Genomic DNA, 21,472 nt, shown 5'->3' with positions numbered 1-21,472 from the left:
GTTTTGTAAACGTGGTTCATTCGGGTTATAAACTAGTATGATAATAAGAAAAACCCAATGAAACAGTGCGGATTTTATAGTTTATACATATATACTTATATTATGGAATATAATGGATGTTTATTTTAGGCTAAAAATCTACAACCCAATTAAATCAGAATATCTTGTAGTTTGTACATAACACACATTTTTTTTATGTATCTTTAACCGCTGCATATTATTTATTAATAAATGGATTAATATATATATATATATATATATATATATATATATATATATATATATATATATATATATATATATATAGAGGTTAGGTTATAATGTGAATAGACAACTATTGTGCGGACGTGTGAACAGTGCTATTCTATTAGAATTACTAAAAAAATAAGTTGTTTAGTAATGCGAATACGTTCAACCTCACACAAATATCGTCATTTTCATGTATTCTCACTAATTCTTATTCATTTTTGTCACACCCCGAAACCGATGGCGGAAACGTTCCGGGGCGGAGGACGTCATGTGTAGCATCACAACCAATGAATAACATCAATCATAGCAACACAGCCATTACAGTGAATACTTAAATAAAAATGTTTACATCAGTTGAAACTTTGTCTAAAACTTTGTTTGAGTTACATCCAATAGCCTTGTATAGTATAAACATAAAACTCTTATTACTCCAGTTCCTCGAAAATCCAGCAAGTACCTGTCTACTGATTTCCTGAGAATACAAGCAGTTTGAAAGAGTATCAGCATAAAGCTGGTGAGTTCATAAGCGGTGGTTTGTAGTGAAAATCGTTGATGAGTTCGGAAAATATTTGTATAGTTCCAAGAAAATCCGATATTTTCCTTAGTGAAAATGTAGTGTTATCAGTTCTGTAATAAACCATGAATATCTGTATGTTTCCAAGAAAATCCGATATTTTCTTTAGTGAAAAGGTAGCGTTATCGATTTCGTATAAAACCATGAATGTTCGTTACTGAAAACTGTAGTGATATGCGAAAATACTACCTCATGTGACTAGCTAAAACTAATCATGAAGTATAAGTATTTTGTATGTGAAACCATTGCATAATCGGTTCTGTTTGAAAACCCTGGCTTTAGCCAGTATGCGTAGTGTGTATCAGTCCTATTTAGTAAAAATAAAACTGTTGAAGAGTGCCAGGTTGTAAACTAAAGGTGATTTATACATATTGTGAGTCGTATAACCATGCTTGATATGACTAGAGACCTTTCCAACGTTCTTCAGGCGTCGAGTTAAATGACATTTGTACATCTCAGGCGTGCCCGCCTAACTGTAGCTAGCAGTCCAGATGTGGGATTGTCAGTCCCGAATAGATCTATTCACAAATCTCACGCTCTCCCTCCAGGAGACTCTGGTTATACTATGGTAGGATTTATCCCTGTACACCTAAGGGTACAGTAGTGAAGTAGCGCCTCACAGTATCGTACAATCTAGTTTACATGTAGTGTAGTAGCGTTCTATCGTAGTGAAAATCCGTATGTATACCGTATATAGTGATAATTACAGTTATGAAAACCATGATAAAGTAGTGATGTAACTGTAAACTATTTATGTCTTAGTGCATATGTTTAGTAGTGAAAGTTTCTGTACTCGTTATGTTTAGAAAATCCCAAACTATACCGATTATAGTTTGCATGTATAGTGAATAGCGTGTCCGGAAAACTATGCAAATTTTAGTGAAAACGTCCCTTATGCTCAACACAGTACAAAAGGGTTAAAGTATGAGATTTGCATAAGTTTTGAAAACATTTATGTTTAGCTTGTATTCCCCCCTGAAAACATTAAAAATACGGAAAATGTAGGGGTATGAACTCACAGTCATTGTGGGAAAGCGTTGACTGAAATGAAGATCCTCGAGTTGTTGCACATGACACTTAACGGAATCCTATTATCAAATAAATACATATATGTATCTAAATTAGCGATTTCGTTAGATAACGTGTTAGAGGAACACTTGTATTCGGTTAAGGAATGTTACCGGGACTTGATCGAATCGATGAAAGTGGGTTTTCAGCCAAAAGCACCACTTAAAAGGTGTTTACGGCCGTGAGCAAGAGTTTATGGTCAACAGACAGTTTACGGCCGTGAACGGGGTTTCCAGTCGTAAACTGGAGTTTACGGTTTCTGAAGGCTTGGTGAGTTTACGGCCGTAAACTCAAGAACAGAGTTTACGGTCTTTGAAGGCTTGGACCGTAAACTCAAGAACAGGGTTTACGGTCTTTGAAGACGGACCGTAAACTCAAGAACGATGGTGCTGATTTCGAAGAGATAAGCATTTCCAGACGTTCCGAAGTGACTCCAAACGGTGTTTCTCGATGTTTCCCGAAGGTTGAAGGTGTTTTTAGGTGTTTACGGTCAAGGTTCTTAGAGAGAGAAGGAGAGAGTTTTTGGCCAGAAATGTTCAAATGAAGGTGGAGGTCTCGTATTTATAGGGGTTTTGTGGTCGGTGGTGGGGGTCTACTCTTTACTGACCGTAAACAGGTATACAGCCGTAAACGAGTTTACGGTCGTAAACTAGTTTACGGTCGTAAACAAGTTTACGGTTGTAAACTCACTTAGGCCAGATTTGATTGATTTTTCGAGATATTCGGGTTTCCGCGCGATTTTTGGTTTCGACTCGTAAATAATTTAATTATATATCACTAGATTATTTTCTAAACCAAGATGTTTGTCGGAAAAGTTAATGAATTCGAAATTTTATTAACGTAAATCGCGTAACGGAAACGGACAAAGTTTCGGGTTGTCACATCATCCCCCCGTTAGAGGGAATTTCGTCCCGAAATTCGAATATAGAATACAAATCATGGATTAGGAAAGAGATGCGGATATTTCTGTTTCATCTGATCTTCGCGCTCCCAAGTGAATTCAGGTCCCCGCTTGGCATTCCAGCGAACCTTCACTATCGGGATGCGACTTTGTTTCGTTCGTTTGATCTCTCTGTCCATGATCTCGACCGGTTTTTCCACGAAGTTGAGGTTCTCGTTGATTTCAATCTCATCGAGAGGAATCACAAGTGTCTCATCGGACAGACACTTCTTTAGGTTCGATACGTGGAAAATAGGGTGGATGTTGCTGAGCTCTCGTGGTAATTGGAGTTTATATGCTACGGGACCGATCCTAGCAAGGATTTCGAACTGTCCAATGTACCTTGGGTTTAGCTTTCCACGCTTCCCAAAGCGTATCATGCCTTTCCAGGGTGAGACCTTCAGAAGGACGCGGTCACCAACCTGGAACTCCAAGGGTTTTCGTCTCTTATCGGCGTAGCTCTTTTGTCTATCTCGTGAGGCTTTCAATCGTTCTCGGATTTGCACAATCTTTTCAGTTGTCTCTCGGATGATCTCAGGACCAGTGAGAGTACTGTCGGGAACTTGACCCCTGGCTAGCTGCGTGTCACCCACCTCAGCCCAGCACAGAGGGGATCTGCACTTACGGCCATAGAGGGCTTCAAACGGCACAGCCTTGATGCTGGTGTGATAAATGTTGTTGTAGGAAAATTCAACCAAAGGAAGATGAGTGTCCCATGATGCGCCGAAATCGATGACGCAGACTCTCAACATGTCTTCCAATGTCTGAATTGTTCTCTCACTCTGTCCATCAGTCTGCGGATGATAAGCCGTGCTCATATCCAATTTAGTTCCAAGAGCTTTCTGTAGTGACTGCCAGAACCTCGATGTAAACCTGCTATCTCGATCGGAGATAATGGATGCAGGTACACCATGAAGGCGAACTATCTCTTGAAGGTAGATCCGTGTGAGTCTCTCCATCTTGAAGCTTTCTTTGATTGGCAGGAAGTGGGCGGACTTCGTCAATCGATCGACAATTACCCAGATGGCATCGTGCCCACTCGGAGATCTGGGTAACTTGGTGATAAAATCCATGGTTATCCTTTCCCACTTCCACTCAGGTATTTCCGGCTGTTGAAGTGGACCTGAGGGCTTCTGATATTCGACCTTCACCTTGGCGCAAGTCAGGCACTTGCCCACGAAGGTAGCGATCTCTGCTTTCATGTTTGGCCACCAATAAAGCTATTTGAGATCCAAGTACATCTTATCCGACCCTGGGTGAACGGAGTATTTCGTCCTGTGAGCTTCGTTCATTACAACCTCTCTGTAATCACCGAACTTTGGGGTCCAGATTCGGTCCATGAAATAATAAACTCCGTCTCCCTTGATCTCCATATTCTTTTCCATTCCTCTCAAGGCTTCACCTGGCATGCTCTCCGGTTTTAAGGCTTCCAGCTGAGCCTCTCTGATCTACGCGGACAGGTGGGAATGGATGGTCATTGTTAGTGCTTTCACCTTACGCCCTGAATACTCCTTTCGACTGAGGGCGTCCGCTACCACATTGGCCTTGCCGGGATGATAGCGAAGTTCGCACTCGTAGTCACTGAGTAGCTCTACCCATCGCCGTTGTCTCATATTTAGCTCCTTTTGATCAAAAATATGTTGCAAGCTCTTATGGTCGGTGAAGATAGTGCACTTGGTTCCATAGAGATAGTGTCTCCAGATCATTAACGCAAAGACCACTGCTCCCAACTCCAAATCATGAGTTGTGTAATTTACCTCGTGTGTTTTCAACTGCCTCGAGGCATAAGCGATGACCTTTCCTCTCTGCATGAGCACACACCCTAGGCCCTGATTAGATGCGTCACAATAGACTACGAAGTCTTCCGTCCCTTCGGGCAGGGACAAGATAGGTGCGCTGCACATGGCCCGCTTCAATGTTTGAAATGTAGTGTCTTGCTTGGCTTCCCAACTGAAGGTTACACCCTTCTGTGTCAGGGTAGTTAAAGGCTTAACGATTATGGAGAAGTTCTGGATGAACCTGCGATAATAGCCCGCGAGACCCAAGAATTGTCGGATTTCTGTGGGTGTCTTTGGTGCAGACCAATTATCAATCGCTTTGATCTTGGAAGGGTCCACATGTATTCCTTCCTTGCTAATCACGTGTCCTAGGAAATTTACCTTCCTGATCCAGAATTCGCACTTCGAGAATTTTGCGTATAGTTTTTCTGCCCTTAATGTTTCCAACACCTGCCTCAAGTGCTGTTTATGGTCATTCTCACTCCGCGAATAGACAAGTATATCGTCGATGAACACAATCACGAACTTGTCTAAGAAAGGGCGGCACACCCGATTCATCAGGTCCATGAATACTGCCGGTGCGTTGGTTAGACCAAAGGGCATTACTACAAACTCGTAGTGTCCATAGCGAGTTCGGAATGCTGTTTTGGGTACATCATTCTCATGAACTCACAACTGATGGTACCCTGATCTTAGATCTATCTTTGAGAAATAACTGGCTCGCTGCAGTTGGTCGAAAAGATCGTCGATTTTGGGTAAGGGATATCGGTTCTTGATGGTAAGCTTATTCAGCTCTCGGTAGTCAATGCACATCCGAAAGGATCCATCTTTCTTTTTCACGAATAAGATCGTAGCTCCCCATGGTAAGGAACTCGGCCTTATGAACCCTTTGCTGATCAGTTCATTGAGCTGACTGGATAATTCCTGCATTTCCGCTGGCGCTAAACGGTAAGGAGATTTAGCTATAGGAGTAACTCCGGGGATCAAGTCGATACGAAACTCGACTTGGCGCTCGGGAGGGGTTCCTGGGAGATCTTCGGGGAAAATGTCAGGAAAGTTACAGACTTCGGGGATGCTCTCGAGGTCTCTAACTTTTTGCGTTTTGTCGACAACATGAGCTAGGAATGCATGACACTCCTTCCGCAGATACTTCTGAGCTTTGATGCACGAAATGATACGGAGGTTCGAGCTAGACTTATCTCCGTAAATCATGAGGGTTTCGCCAGAGGGAAGATTGAGACGGATAGCCTTCTCGAAGCAAAGAATATCAGCATGATTGGAGCTTAACCAGTCCATGCCGATAATGACGTCGAAACTCTTGATGGACACAGGCATAAGGTCGATGGGAAACGAATAATTGTCTAGAGTAAGAGTACAGCCTATGAATATGTCGTTAGTGCTCTCCTTCTTCCATTAGCCATCTCGACGGTAAATGTTTTGGTTAGAGGTTGGGATTTACATTTGATTAAATGTTTGAATGTATGACTAACAAAACTCCTCTCCGCACCAGAATAGAAGAGAATGCATGCATAAGAGTTGTCAAGGAGGAACGTACCCGTAACAACGGTAGGATCAGCAACTGCTTCCTCCTGGCCCATCACCAGAACTCTCCCTGTATTGCCACCAGTCGTTGCCTTGGGGCAGTTTCTCCTGAAGTGCCCAGCCTCTCCACATCCATAACAAGTTTGACCAGCGCCCGCTCCCGGAGCCTGGTTGGTTGGTTGAGCCGGTGTCTTGCAGTATCGAACTGTGTGTCCTTTCTTTCCACAGTTATTGCAACTCAACTCACGACAGGGTCCGTGATGATGGAAGTTACACTTGTTGCACAGGAGTAGTTTTCCAGCATAACCACCGGTAGGAGATTGGGTGGTTGGAACAGCAGTGGGAGCAGCAGCAGGAGCAGTAACAGCATGAACTGCCACTGTTTGTTGTTTCTTGGAGGGCTCCTGCGAAGACTGACTCTTTCGTTTGTTACCAAACTTCTTCTTCTTCCCACCGCTTTCCTTTTGTGGCTCGGAGACAGCTGCCACCTCATCCAGATCGATTCCATGATCGATCAGAGTCTGTTCCAGATCCTTGGCGCTTTCAAAAGTAATCGGTCTAGCAGCCAAGACATTCCCCTTTGTTGGTTGTGTCAGTCCCCAAATGTACCTTTCGATTTTCTTGCTTTCCGGGGTGACCATTCCCGGACAGAGGAGAGCCAGATCACAAAATCTCGCGGTGTAGGCAGCGATGTCGGAACCCTTCATCTTCAAGTTCCAGAGTTCTTGTTCCAACTTTTGCACTTCGCCCCTCGGGCAGTACTCCGCGAGCATGAGCTCCTTCAGTCTTTCTCAACCCATGGCATTAGCCACTGGCAGGGTTAGGGTTTTGACTCGACCATTCCACCAGGTCAAGGATCTGTCGGTGAAGGTGCAGGCGGCGAACTTCACCTTGTTTGCTTCAGAACAGACGCAAATTTCGAAGATGGATTCGATCTTCTCGAACCATCGAGTCAGGGTGATGACACCTCCATTTCCGTCGAAGGACTTGGGTTTTGCAGTCATGAAGTCCTTGTAGGAACATTCTTTTTGATGTCCCTGACTTCCACCTGGTCTCTGTGGGTCGGTTCCACCTCCAGCCCCACCAGCATTCACTTGTGCCATTGCTGCAGTCACGGCGGCGGTAACTGCTGCCTGAAACATGACAGGGTCGAACTGAGGAGGTGGTGGTGGTGGCGGAGTGTCGTCGTTCCTTCTGATGGGTCTTGGTCGAGGAGGCATCTCGTTCTAGAAAACAGTCAGGAAGAAGAGGACGGTAAGTCCTCGAGATATATATATAAAATATATCTCATCCTGATAATAAAAGTATACTACCGAGCGATAAGCACAGAAAGGTTACTGACGCAAGTAAGTTATCGCTTAAGGGAGAAGAGGTAGCAACACTTAGAGTGAATCTGTATACTGAGTTTGGCTCTAGCGAAAATACTTCTATAGTATTTTATGTGAGATGATTTTTGGTAAGTTTTAGGCCTGCTGTAACACCACAGTCACTCCCAAGCACATGTTGTTCATGTCTCGACTGAATATAGTTGATCAGGCTATATTCACCCTAGACATGATTACATAACTGCCCAGGTTTAACCGCAACGTTCCAACATCCAAATACTTTTTGTTTTGTTCTACTAGAGACACGAACTTTGTTATGTATGCATGCTCGTATACTTTTATAAAAATACTTATATTTTTGAAAGTATACTTTTAGCGTAGAGCACTTAGGCCCCTTAGTGTTTATTGTTGTATACCACGTAAGGTTCGATATACTAGTTCGCTATAAACAAGGGCTCTGATACCAAATCTGTCACACCGCGAAACCAATGGCGGAAACGTTCTGGGGCGGAGGACGTCATGTGTAGCATCACAACCAATGAATAACAACAATCATAGCAACACAACCATTACAATGAATAATTAAATAAAAATGTTTACATCAGTTGAAACTTTGTCTGAAACTTTGTTTGAATTACATCCAATAGCCTTGTATAGTATAAACATAAAACTCTTATTGCTCCAGTTCCTCGAAAATCCAGCAAGTACCTGTCTACTGATTTCCTGAGAATACAAGCAGTTTGAAAGAGTATCAGCATAAAGCTGGTGAGTTCATAAGCGGTGGTTTGTAGTGAAAATCGTTGATGAGTTCGGAAAATATTTGTATAGTTCCAAGAAAATCCGATATTTTCCTTAGTGAAAATGTAGTGTTATCAGTTCTGTAATAAACCATGAATATCTGTATGTTTCCAAGAAAATCCGATATTTTCTTTAGTGAAAAGGTAGCGTTATCGATTTCGTATAAAACCATGAATGTTCGTTACTGAAAACTGTAGTGATATGCGAAAATACTACCTCATGTGACTAGCTAAAACTAATCATGAAGTATAAGTATTTTGTATGTGAAACCATTGCATAATCGGTTCTGTTTGAAAACCCTGGCTTTAGCCAGTATGCGTAGTGTGTATCAGTCCTATTTAGTAAAAATAAAACTGTTGAAGAGTGCCAGGTTGTAAACTAAAGGTGATTTATACATATTGTGAGTCGTATAACCATGCTTGATATGACTAGAGACCTTTCCAACGTTCTTCAGGCGTCGAGTTAAATGACATTTGTACATCTCAGGCGTGCCCGCCTAACTGTAGCTAGCAGTCCAGATGTGGGATTGTCAGTCCCGAATAGATCTATTCACAAATCTCACGCTCTCCCTCCAGGAGACTCTGGTTATACTATGGTAGGATTTATCCCTGTACACCTAAGGGTACAGTAGTGAAGTAGCGCCTCACAGTATCGTACAATCTAGTTTACATGTAGTGTAGTAGCGTTCTATCGTAGTGAAAATCCGTATGTATACCGTATATAGTGATAATTACAGTTATGAAAACCATGATAAAGTAGTGATGTAACTGTAAACTATTTATGTCTTAGTGCATATGTTTAGTAGTGAAAGTTTCTGTACTCGTTATGTTTAGAAAATCCCAAACTATATCGATTATAGTTTGCATGTATAGTGAATAGCGTGTCCGGAAAACTATGCAAATTTTAGTGAAAACGTCCCTTATGCTCAACACAGTACAAAAGGGTTAAAGTATGAGATTTGCATAAGTTTTGAAAACATTTATGTTTAGCTTGTATTCCCCCCCTGAAAACATTAAAAATACAGAAAATGTAGGGGTATGAACTCACAGTCGTTGTGGGAAAGCGTAGTCCCAAGACCCCAGTACGCTGCGCGTACCAGGATGGTACGCCAAGCGTACGCATCACAGATGGGCCGAATCTGTTTTGGGCCTTTGAGCTATTTGGGCATCATTTGATTATTGGGCATGGTGTATTCTGGGAATTATGAGTCATATCAACTGTTATGGGCTATGGACATATTGATTGGGCTTTATTGGGCCAAGAGGCCCATTAAGGATTTTAGACTTGGACCTTGGGCCCATTAACAAGGGATGGATAATTGGGCCTTATGGAAAGGTTTGGAGTTGGGTTTCCTTTGGTTAATTAAAGTCCTAACATTGTTTAATATTATTATTTAGCACGGGGGGGGGGGGGGGTTACGGACCGTTAGGAGAGCAAGTTTTGTATTCAGCAGACTGAGGTGAGTCTTCTCACCATACCCATGGGTCTAAGGCACCAAGGCCGACCCATTATGTGATTATGATTTATGTATTAGTCATTCTGTGATTTGATATGATATGCGATGGTGTGGTTTGGATGTAATACCATGTGGGGTAGCCCATGCCAGTCCTAGGTAAAGACCATGTGGGGTAGCCCATGGCATTGGATGTAAGACCATGTGGGGTATCCCATGGCAGTCCTAGGTAAAGACCATATGGGGTAGCCCATGGCATTCTTACACGTTTTATGTATGCATGGCTTATGTGATATGTGCGTAGCTTAAATTAGCTAACATGATATGTGTATGTGTATTGTGTGTGGTATGCTCTGGGGAACTCACTAAGCATTTCGCTTACAGGTTGTTGATTGTTTCAGGTACATCTGACCCCAAGGGAAAGGCCAAGGTATGATGGCGAGGCGTGCACTCTATCTCTCTTTCACTGATATGTTTTTGGGGACACTCTGATGATTTAAATAAGTTGTAATGAATACTGATTTGAAAACAATTATGTTTGGATTTCATGGTTTATGCAAATGTGTTTTATTAATTAAAATGAAAATTTCTTTAAAAAATTTGGGTCGTTACACAACTGATCATGGGCTAATAAAAAACAAACGAACTAACCCAATAAATTCCTTCCCTTAAACAAGAAAGCATCAAGCATCTTGTTTAACATCTCTTACTCCGATCTCTTCTCTGATAAACTCAAATGTCGTCAAAGTCAAAGGCTTCGTCATCATGTCTGCCAATTGCTCCTTAGTTCCACAAAACTTTAGCTTGGTAACGTCTTTGTTTACCAGTTCTCTGATGTAGTGATACCGAACATCTATGTGCTTTGTTCTTCGATGCATTACATGATTCTTTGACAATTTTATTGCTGAGCAATTATCACACATAACTTCTACTGTTCCCACCTTTTCTTCAATTTCTTCAAAGAGTCCTCTCAGCCATACACAATGGCAAGCACAAGTTGTAGCTGCGACATATTCCGCTTATGTTGATGATAAAGTGATTACCTCTTGTTTTCGCGAACTCCAACATATTGCAGCTCCATTAAACATACACACATATCCAGAAGTGCTCCTCCGATCTTCTAAATCTCGAGCATAGTTACTATCAGTGTACACCTTTAACTTTTGACTCTGATCCTTCCCATAGTACGGACCGTTAGGAGAGCAAGTTTTGTATTCAGCAGACTGAGGTGAGTCTTCTCACCATACCCATGGGTCTAAGGCACCAAGGCCGGCCCATTATGTGATTATGATTTATGTATTAGTCATTCTGTGATTTGATATGATATGTGATGGTGTGTTTTGGATGTAATACCATGTGGGGTAGCCCATGCCAGTCCTAGGTAAAGACCATGTGGTGCAGCCTATGGCATTGGATGTAAGACTATGTGGGGTAGCCCATGGCAGTCCTAGGTAAAGACCATATGGGGTAGCCCATGGCATTCTTACACGTTTTATGTATGCATGGTTTATGTGATATGTGCGTAGCTTAAATTAGCTAACATGATATGTGTATGTGTATTGTGTGTGGTATGCTCTGGGGAACTCACTAAGCATTTCGCTTACAGGTTGTTGATTGTTTCAGGTACATCTGAGCCCAAGGGCAAGGGCAAGGCATGATGGCGCGGCGTGCACTCTATCTCTCTTTCACTGATATGTTTTTGGGGACACTCTGATGATTTAAATAAGTTGTAATGAATACTGATTTGAAAACAATTATGTTGGGATTTCATGGTTTATGCAAATGTGTTTTATTAATTAAAATGAAAATTTCTTTGAAAATTTTGGGTCGTTACACAACTGATCATGGGCTAATAAAAAACAAACGAACTAACCCAATAAATTCCTTCCCTTAAACAAGAAAGCATCAAGCATCTTGTTTAACATCTCTTACTCCGATCTCTTCTCTGATAAACTCAAATGTCGTCAAAGTCAAAGGCTTCGTCATCATGTCTGCCAATTGCTCCTTAGTTCCACAAAACTTTAGCTTGGTAACGTCTTTGTTTACCAGTTCTCTGATGTAGTGATACCGAACATCTATGTGCTTTGTTCTTCGATGCATTACATGATTCTTTGAAAATTTTATTGCTGAGCAATTATCACACATAAATTCTACTGTTCCCACCTTTTCTTCAATTTCTTCAAAGAGTCCTCTCAGCCATACACAATGGCAAGCACAAGTTGTAGCTGTGACATATTCCGCTTCTGTTGATGATAAAGTGACTACCTCTTGTTTTCGCGAACTCCAACATATTGCAGCTCCATTAAACAGACAGACATATCCAGAAGTGCTCCTCCGATCTTCTAAATCTCGAGCATAGTTACTATCAGTGTACACCTTTAACTTTTGACTCTGATCCTTCCCATAGTGTAGCCCATAATTCAAAGTTCCTTTTACATACCTTAGAACTCTTTTTGCCACTTCCATATGCTCCTCCTTTGGTTTTGCCATGAATCTAGCTAGCAAACTAATTACATACATAAGATCAAGACGTGTTACGGTTAGATACATGAGTCTCCCTATGAGACTCATGTACACATTAGTATCAACATCCTTCCCTGCTTCAAGCTTCACGAGTTTGGTACCTGGGACAATTGGGTTTTTCACACCATTTGCTTCACTCATACTGAACCGTTTTAGAACTTCCTTTGCATATTGAGACTGACACAAGGTAATTCCTTTTGGGCTTTGATTCACTTCTACACCAAGGAAAAACTTCATTTTTCCTAAATCTGTCATCTCAAATTCCTTTTGCATGGATTGTTTAAATAATCTACACATTTCAGTGTCGTTTCCAGCATTGATCAGATCATCCACATACAGACTTACAAAAATTATCTTTTCCTTCATCCTCTTAATAAACAGAGTATGATCTTGGTTGCTTTTCTTGAACCCTTCACGCATGAAATACCCTTCAATTCGATTAAACTAAGCTCGAGGGGTTTGCTTTAATCCATACAGTGCGCGCCTCAACCTGTACACCTTGGTCTCTTCACCTTTTCTTATGTAACCTTTTAGTTGAGTAACATGTACTACTTCCTTGAGTTCACCGTTCAAGAATGCGCTTTTGACATCTAGCTGATAGACTGTCCAATTTTTTTGTGCAGCCACTGATAATAGAGTACGTATTGTGTCCCATCGAGCAACTGGTGCGAAAATCTCATTGTAATCTACTCCTTCACGCTGAGCATACCCCTTTACCACCAGTCTCGCTTTGTACTTATCCACCTTGCCAAGCTCGTTTACCTTTGTCTTGTATATCCATTTTACCCCTATGGGTTTGGTGCCAGGAGATGGATCAATCAAGTCCCACGTGTGGTTTTTTTTCTATAGCCGACATCTCAGAATTCATAGCTTGCACCCATTTTTCTTCTCTACAAGCTTCTTCATAGGTTGTTGGATCATCCATAACACTATACATGGCGAATCCAACTTCATCTTCGTTGAACATTTCTTCACTCATGTAGTAGTCATTTGTCCATGTAGGTGGTCTTCGATTTCGAACAGGTGAGCTATTTTGAGAAGCTGGTGTACTCTAAGTAGATGAGTTTCTGGAACTTGCTGAAACGAGACTTCTTGATTCTTCTCTTGTTTCTTCAGGTTAGGACATACTTTGATTCGATGGACTAAGTTCTTCAGAATTTTGAGTTGGAGATGTCTGTGAGGGAGTTTGATTCGATGGACTAAGTTCTTCAGAATTTTGAGTTGGGGATGTCTGTGAGGGAGTTTGAGGGTCATCTCTATCTTCACCTTCTTGTTTCCCTTCTAGAATTTGTTCATCATCTTCAACTATTAATTCTTGTTGTTGCAGGTACTCTTCAGACCAGACCCACGATGCATCTTCATCAAAAATAACATCTCTACTGATCACAACCCTTTTTGTTGTTGGATCATATGATTTGTAAGCTTTTGATTCTTGAATGACCCCCAAAAACACACACTTGTGACTCCTAGCATCCAGCTTCTTTCGCAATTGAGCAGGTACATGAATGTGGCCTATGCAGCCAAATATTCTGAAATGCTCAACACTTGGCTTTAACCCTGTCCAAAGCTCTTCTGGTACTTTTTCATCCAGAATCCTACTTGTACATCTATTTATCACATGACTTGCCCATCTAGTTGCTTCTGTCTAGAAGATTGTAGGTACATACTTTTCAGCTAGCAAGCATCAGACCATGTTTAACAAGGTCCTGTTTCTTCTCTCTATGACCCCATTTTGCTGTGGAGTATATGAAGCTGTAAGTTGTCGCTTAATTCCCTGTTCTTCACAATAATCATTAAATGCCTTTGAAGTGAACTCTCCACCCCTATCACTTCTCAGACATTTAATCTTCATACTAGTTTCGATTTCCACCAATCTTTTAAAACTCTTAAACACTTCAAAGCTTTCACCCTTTTGTGACATGAAATAAACCCAACACTTTCTAGTGTAATCATCTATAAATACAAGTATGTACCTCTTGCCACTAGTGGAGACTGGAGTGATAGGACCACACAGATCTGTGTGTATTAGCTGCAACTTCTCTGTTGCCTGCCAGCTGCTCTTCTTTGGAATTGGATCTCTGTGGTGCTTTCCAATAGCACAAGTATCACATACACCATGCTTCTCTGCAATTGATGGTAGCCCTGCCACCATTTGTTTGTACAACATGGTTCTTATGGCTTTGTGGTTGACATGCCCAAATATTTTGTGCCAAAGTTGAGTGTTAGAGTCAACACTTACTTGCATACATTCAGCTTGGTGCGACTGGGGTGTGACATAGACAGGAAACATCCTGTTCTTTGTCAAATTTGATGAGATGATCAAACCTCTTGTTGGGTGGAAAACTCTACATACGTTTCCTTGAATGACAAATGTAACATCTGGATTTCCAGACATGACAATTTGAGTATTTCTTTCTGAGTTATGAGGAGGGACTCGACGAGTTGACGACTAGACTCGTCGAGTAGGATCGAGATTTGCTGACTGGATAAATGAAGGGACTCGACGATTCCGCGCTGTGGACAGAAACCCTAAATCTTTGGGGCCTGTGCCCTATTTAAGGGTCCTTATAGCCCTCATTTGCGGCTACCAGTCCAGAGAGAGAAACCCTAGAGAGCTTGAACGAATTGTGTGTGAGAGAAAGCCATTTCAACCCTTTTTGGTGTTGCTTTGCAAAGAAGAAGGTGTTTCCAGCTAGAGGAGGTCAAGAGGGTTGCTAATCCGTGGTTTCCAAGCTTGGATCTGTAGTGTTGAGGTAGCAAATCGATCCTTTCTCTGTTTGGTTTAAAATCCTTGAATTTTAGGATTTTCTATACCCTTTATTGGCTTGAAATGTTGAGTATGTTGTCCCTTTGAGTGTTAGACTCTGGATCTGGACCTCTAGAGGTCCAGAGGGCCTTATCCATTCTGCTTTATGTTGGTTCATGGAGGGAATGAGACTATGTTGCCATTTTAGAAGCCATTTCACCAAGGAAAGCCTTGTGTGCGTTGCATGAATGTCAAGACTGAACCTTTACGTGATTATCGTGTTTGGGAAGGTCGGATCTATAGGTTAGAGAAGCAGATCTGACCTCAGAAGGTCAATGGAGTGTTTCCATGGACGCTACTTGCCGAGTTCATAAGTGGACTCGACGAGTCGAGTCGGGGTTGCCCCGCGATTCATGTTAGGTGTAACCCGTCGAGTGAAGGGATGACTCGACGTGCCGAGTGAGGCTAGAAGGATTCTGGGGACCCGCATGGACTCGCCGAATCGCCCATATGCACTCGATGAGTCGGGTCAAAGTTTGACCGTTGACTTTAGTTGACCTTAGGGTTTTGGTCAAGCTGACTCAAGAGAGTTCTGGGAGGGGTAGAATGGTCTTCTACCCATCATTAGAGATGAGATGATGAGAGATTATTGATTAGGGATGTTATTATGTTGATAGGAGGAGGCTAGATCGGGTATCCGAGCACGGGAGATTATCCGATATCGTACGAGGTGAGTCTTCTCACTACACTGTACCTAGAGTGGTACCTATGTGTGACCGGAAGGTCTTATATGCTATGAGATGTATGTACTGTATGCTGTTATGTGATATGTATGTGCTATGTATGTTATGAATGATAAGGACCGGAAGGTCATCATGATGTGGACCGGAAGGTCGGGATGATATGGACCGGAAGGTCAGGATGATATGGACCTGAAGGTCATTACGGGTAGGGCCGGAAGGTCTACCAGAGTTGTGGGACGGAAGTCCTCTGAGACACAGAGACCGGAAGGTCTTATAGCCTTGAGTGGCGTATGTGTGTATTGGTATTTTGGGGAACTCACTAAGCATTTATGCTTACCGTTTATGTGATATGTGTTTTAGGTACCAGCGAGGATCGCGGGAAGGCGCCGACATGATTTGTACACACTGAAGGAGTTTGACGTATTGAGATTCTGGGATATGTTTTGTTATGATAACATTGGATACATTATGTTTCGATATTACCTTATGAATAAAAGTATGTTTTAAAATTGAAAAATTGTTTTGGAAATTTACGTTGTTACAACAAAAGTCAGAGACTTCTTTTGGAGCTGCCCAACGCTCATGAGATTTGATGTTAGAGATGACACATAGTAAACTTCAGTAACCACCTGTGTTATATTGCCCACAGTAATTCAAATATTCCTCTTTCCCTTCACCTCTAACTTGTGATCGTTTCCCAGTCTGACCTTGTGTTGATACGTCTCATCAAGGTGGATAAACCATTCTTTAGTACCCGTCATGTGATTTGAACAAGCTGAATCAAGAAACCAGAGCCCTTTCTTGTTGGGTTTATCTTCTTTTATTGTGGTCATCAACATCTCAGTTTCTTTCTCATATGCTTCAATGTCAACCGCCGCCATCAATAATAGTTCTTCATTATCTTCAAATTCGACATAGTTTACTTGCGGAGCATCATTCAGACATTCATATTGAAAATGTCCAAACTGATGACATCTATAACATACAATTTGAGACTTATCGAATTGAACCTTGTTTTCGCTTTGTGGTCTTCCTCGTCCACGCCCTCTTCCTCTGGCAGTGTTTCCTCTGCCTCGACCCCTTCCTCGTCCAGAGTTGTGGTCGTGTTCCACCTTTAGCACGTGCTCGTCATTCACTTTTCTTCTAATTTTTTGTTCGTGAATCAACAGGGAACTTTGGAGTTCATCTACTATCATGTTGTCGATGTCTTTTGACTCTTCGATTGTACAGACCACAAAATTGAATTCTTCTGTCATGGTTCTTAGCACCTTCTCTATGATTTTCACTTCACTCATGTCTTCCCCCGCATTCCGCATATCATTTGCAATCACCATGACCCGTCCAAGATAATCGATGACTGTTTCTCCAGATTTCATCTCCAGCGTCTCGAAATCCCTCCGAAGTCGCTGTAGTTGAGCCCGCTTCACTCTGACGTTTCCTCTGTATTTCAAATTCATCGCGTCCCAAATTTGCTTCGCCGTCTCCTTCTGCTTGATCGTCTTTAGAATCGATTTGTCTATCGATTGTAATAGATAGTTGCAAGCTTTCAGATCTTTGAGCTTATGTTCTTCATAATTTTTCTGCTGCGTCACTGTTGCTACCTCTCCTGGTTTGATTGTGTGATACCCTTCATCCACCACTCGCCAATACTCTTTTGATCGGAGAAGATTCTCCATCACCATACTCCAATGGTCGTAGTCTCCGTCAAATTTGGGTATACTAGGGCCATGAAACTGTCCTGTTTCCTCCCCCATAACAGCGATTTCTTGCTCCTCTCAGAACCTCTCGTGAATGGAATTATGCTCTGATACCACTTGTTGAAACAAGTGATAACAAGTATGAAATTGACTCACAATATCTGATGATTATTATTGAGAGTGAAGGGGCTTTTTTATAGCCAGTACAAATTAACAACTGGAAAATAAACGGGAAAAACTAAGAGCTAAACAGAATTGACTAAACGTTCTCTAATTTCACGAAGAAGAAGGGGATGACCAGGTAAACCGGGTTACCAAATCAACGACTCATGGCTTGGGCCTTATTCGAACTGGACTCAACTGATCTTGGGCTAATAAAAAACAAACGGACTAACCCAATACTTACTGTGCAGTACGATGCTTGATGCTTGATACAGACCCGGTGAGGAGGAAAGGAAAGAAAAGGATCCTTGTCGGCGACTCTTACTGATTACGTGAGTTCCTTACCAGTTTTAATCAGGTATATTAGATTAGATTATTTCTCCAAGTTTGTTTGTTCATAGGTGATCCCTCTTACAGTCGCCAAATCAATAATACGTGAAGTTGCATCTGTTCTATGAAGGCGATTCAAATATCCAATAAATTTTATATCTACTTCCTGAGTTTTGCCTGTATATACATTGTTGTGCTATTGTTTCTTATACATTAAGCAAATTTATCCATTTTAGATTTTGTTCTCATTTTTGCACTAAATTAGGTTTTCAGTTGAACTGACTGGCCTTTGGTGTTCATTAAATGAATAAGAAGGCTTCATTTGTAACCAATGGATTTTTGGCTTTATGAGCTTTACCTCTGCGTTATTACACTTTCCTATATATAAGTGAAACTGTTGAATTTCAAATTACAATATTTAAGATACTTAATACTAATTATGAACTTTGAATGTTGAATTTACATCAGATTTTATTTCAATTCTATGAGTGAACAAGGTATAATCAACGTCTCATCGTAGTTTCAAACATTTTTCAGGATCAGGTGCTTTTGGGCATGCAACAAAAACTTGACAATTTATGTGAACAGGTGAATTATTTCAAGGATGAGCCTGAATGATTCTACACATGCCTTTCAGCAGGTAATGTAACTAACATCACAGATTCTTAGTAATCAAAAGATATTTAATAAGAACTCACAAAAATTCTTACATGTTTTTTTTACTCTTTTGGTTTAACATGTGATGCGGGGAGGTCAGTCATCAAAAGCAAGAACGAGCCATTGATGACTTAAATATCCTTCACTATGTTCATGCTTACCTTACCTTAAATTTCCATCAAACTGGTGCGACAACATGGCTTCATGAGTTACGCACTGTTGAGAAATATGCAGTTCATGTAACAACATTAAGAAACTGTGGAGCCATTTTGTTAGAAAAAGCCAATATGCATGAAGTGGGCATGGGTTCTAATGGAATTGACGATTTAATCCCTACCAATAACAGGGTTGATGTTGATGATGTAATACAAGTTATTTATTTACCATTTTTCCGTGTTTTAGGTACTCTTTAAAAAGAATGATGTATTGAAAATTGTTATTTTGGGTTGTTGGTGCAGGGTTATACGTATTCTGGAGATGCAAATGATACAGGTTTGCAACACTTTTCTTCTTTATTTCTGAGTGTCGCCATATCCTAGCTGTCACTTACTATCGTGTTTGTTTAGATTTTCTGAATTTTGATGATGACGAGGCTGGCAAACCTGATGGGGAAGAAATAAAAATGCTTTACGACAGTGGATGGTCTTCGCGTACAAGGTATGTAAATGTATATTCTATATTGTATATCAACATGTTTTACTTGATAAGTTAGTTATTGGTTATAGTATTTGTTGATAAGGTTTACATATTTATTTAAGAATATATGGTATGGGTATGGTAGGGCTGTTGCAAAATACCTGCAAATTATGTATGCCAAGGAAGAAGGAATTTGGTTGGTGTGAACAACCTGTTGACTGGAAAAACACGCAAGGAAGCATTAAGAATGTTCTTTGAAACACTGGTACATATTGTATTGTATTGTTATTGTATTTTATGCTCCCTCTTCATTGGATTTTAATATCACTATAAAGAAAAAAAAAGTAAAACACAAATATAATTTATTGAAAGTTTTGAAGACAAAGGATTACATCCATGTGGAACAGACGGATCCGTTTGAATACATTAATGTATTTCCACGCCCCAAGATTTTGAAATCAAAATTTTAAAGCAAAAAGAAAATGAAAGAGGAAGAGAATTTGAATGTGGTTACTTAGATCTTTGTTTGTTTAATGTCTCGGGAGAGTAAATTAGTTAGCTATGTTGTTTTGGTAGTTATAACATGGACTCGAGTCAGATAGATGAATCGTGTAGCAAACACACGTAATTATTATAATGGAAGTGATTGTAAATTCGTAACTAAAACAAGGGCATTTTTTGTCATTTTGTTGTCTATTGATGCTCTTTTGTATTGAATTCACGTCCTGCAGATGCTTCTAGGGCATTTCCACTTCATTTTGGGTTAACTAGTCCTGGTAACATGAATGTAATGCAGGTAAATGTTTATTGTGATAGAGACTTTTGTAACTAGAACAAGGGTATTTTTGTAATTTTGATCTTATGGATCGATAAAGGAAGATTTTTTTAGCGTTTTGGAAAATTACTTCCAACTCCTGAATTAAGACGATATATTACAAATCATATTTTGTTGTTTATAGGGATATTTTGATGCAATCTTGCTAAGGAGGAGACCATTGTTGTTGTTTTATCTGGTAAGTTTATGTGGCTTTATACTAATTTAATTTTAATTTTTTGTTGGAGAATACCAACATACTTCACTATTGCTACCAAATGGGCAATGTATTTTACTTTTTATCAATAACATAAATGTTTTCACATACATGAATAAAGTCTTTCTTTTTTAAATTGTCCGAAATTGAGTGGATGACCATTTTACCCTTATGTATAAGAATTTAATGCTCCAACATTACAACAGATAGCTTCAATTTTTTGAATTTCAGCTGACGAATTGGACTGCATCTTTTTGAGGACATTAATGGTACTTTATTGTTGCTTTGCTTTTATAGGACTATAATGTTGGTTTATCTCTTTATGGAGATAACGCTAAACCAAAGACATTCGCAACACGGTTTGCTATACCCGATGGGTAAAACTGTAATTTAAGTTTTATCTTTGTATTGTTTTGTGTTAATAGTTCTTATGCTATCTGTTTATCTTAGGCCCTGCTTCTCTTTCCCTATTACATCAAATGTTATATGAATAGTAATTTGTAACAGTTAGAACATAAAGCCTCATGTTCTTCACTTACTCTATTACCTTCATTTTTCTACGATTTGTAATTGTGTAGGTGGTGGATTCCATGTTGAGCTCAGTAGAAGATTCACAGAGGACACAGTATGCACTCTTTTAGCTTTATCATCTAAAATATGTGGTGTAACATGTAGGATTTTAGATCCAAATTTAGTTAAAAAACATGATGAATACACCAAGTTTTCATTAATAAATCTTAAACTTCTAGCTCTGGATAACTGCATTCTTAGGTTGCTTTTTTTTCTCATGCTCTTACTGTGTGTATGTCTGAAATTGGATTCCGCAACTGATTGATAATATATCAACATATGGACCAATCAATTGATCAATAATCCATTATTATCTATACTGTTAACAAATCCATACCCCGCAAAGCGGGGTTCCTCGTCTAGTTATTAATATTATTATTTTGGCATTAACCCAAACCATCCCATTACGGCGTTACCAAACCTGTTTGATCTGTCGATTTTAATGCCTTTCAGATTATATATATATATATATATATATATATATATATATATATATACACACACACACACACAGAGAGAGAGAGAGAGATGTTTATTTTACACCATGCTAATTTTGTAAGATATGGGGACGCAGATCCCAACCATTTATTTTGGAGATTAAAAAATAAAAAAATTGTAAAATGCAAAATAAAAGGAAAAATGCAAAAATT

The 21,472-nt window shown here is 40.2% G+C and overlaps 2 protein-coding genes across 8 annotated transcripts; one reads left to right on the top strand and one right to left on the bottom strand.

Annotated features, from left to right (window-relative positions):
* Window positions 1-16,392: 16,392 nt before the first annotated feature.
* LOC145114359 (uncharacterized) lies at window positions 16,393-17,493 on the bottom strand. Its single transcript, XM_079050350.1, has one exon. It carries the CDS (start codon window positions 17,491-17,493, stop codon window positions 16,393-16,395), a length of 1,101 nt encoding a protein of 366 aa, XP_078906476.1.
* A 340-nt stretch (window positions 17,494-17,833) lies between these two features.
* Window positions 17,834-21,025, top strand: LOC145114547 (uncharacterized). 7 transcript variants are annotated; one of them, XM_079050591.1, is made up of 10 exons: window positions 17,834-17,956; window positions 18,466-18,568; window positions 18,686-18,947; window positions 19,044-19,077; window positions 19,152-19,242; window positions 19,367-19,486; window positions 19,953-20,017; window positions 20,181-20,234; window positions 20,459-20,521; window positions 20,831-21,025. In XM_079050591.1, the coding sequence occupies exons 2-6, from the start codon at window positions 18,543-18,545 to the stop codon at window positions 19,425-19,427; spliced, it is 474 nt and encodes a 157-aa protein (XP_078906717.1). In that variant the 5' UTR covers window positions 17,834-17,956; window positions 18,466-18,542; the 3' UTR covers window positions 19,428-19,486; window positions 19,953-20,017; window positions 20,181-20,234; window positions 20,459-20,521; window positions 20,831-21,025. The 7 variants fall into 7 exon arrangements, with proteins under 7 accessions (XP_078906717.1, XP_078906714.1, XP_078906716.1 ...); XM_079050588.1 differs by lacking the exon at window positions 20,459-20,521 and adding an exon at window positions 20,550-20,629 and having other exon boundaries at window positions 20,831-21,024; XM_079050590.1 differs by having other exon boundaries at window positions 20,484-20,521; window positions 20,831-21,024.
* Window positions 21,026-21,472: the final 447 nt, after the last annotated feature.

Source organism: Lactuca virosa, chromosome 5 (genome assembly GCF_052849685.1).
Source record: "Lactuca virosa cultivar CGN04683 chromosome 5, Lactuca_virosa_CGN04683_v6, whole genome shotgun sequence".
Classification (NCBI taxonomy): Eukaryota; Viridiplantae; Streptophyta; class Magnoliopsida; order Asterales; family Asteraceae; genus Lactuca; species Lactuca virosa.
Note: the sequence above shows the minus strand (reverse complement) of the source record. Positions and strands in the feature narration are given on the sequence as shown.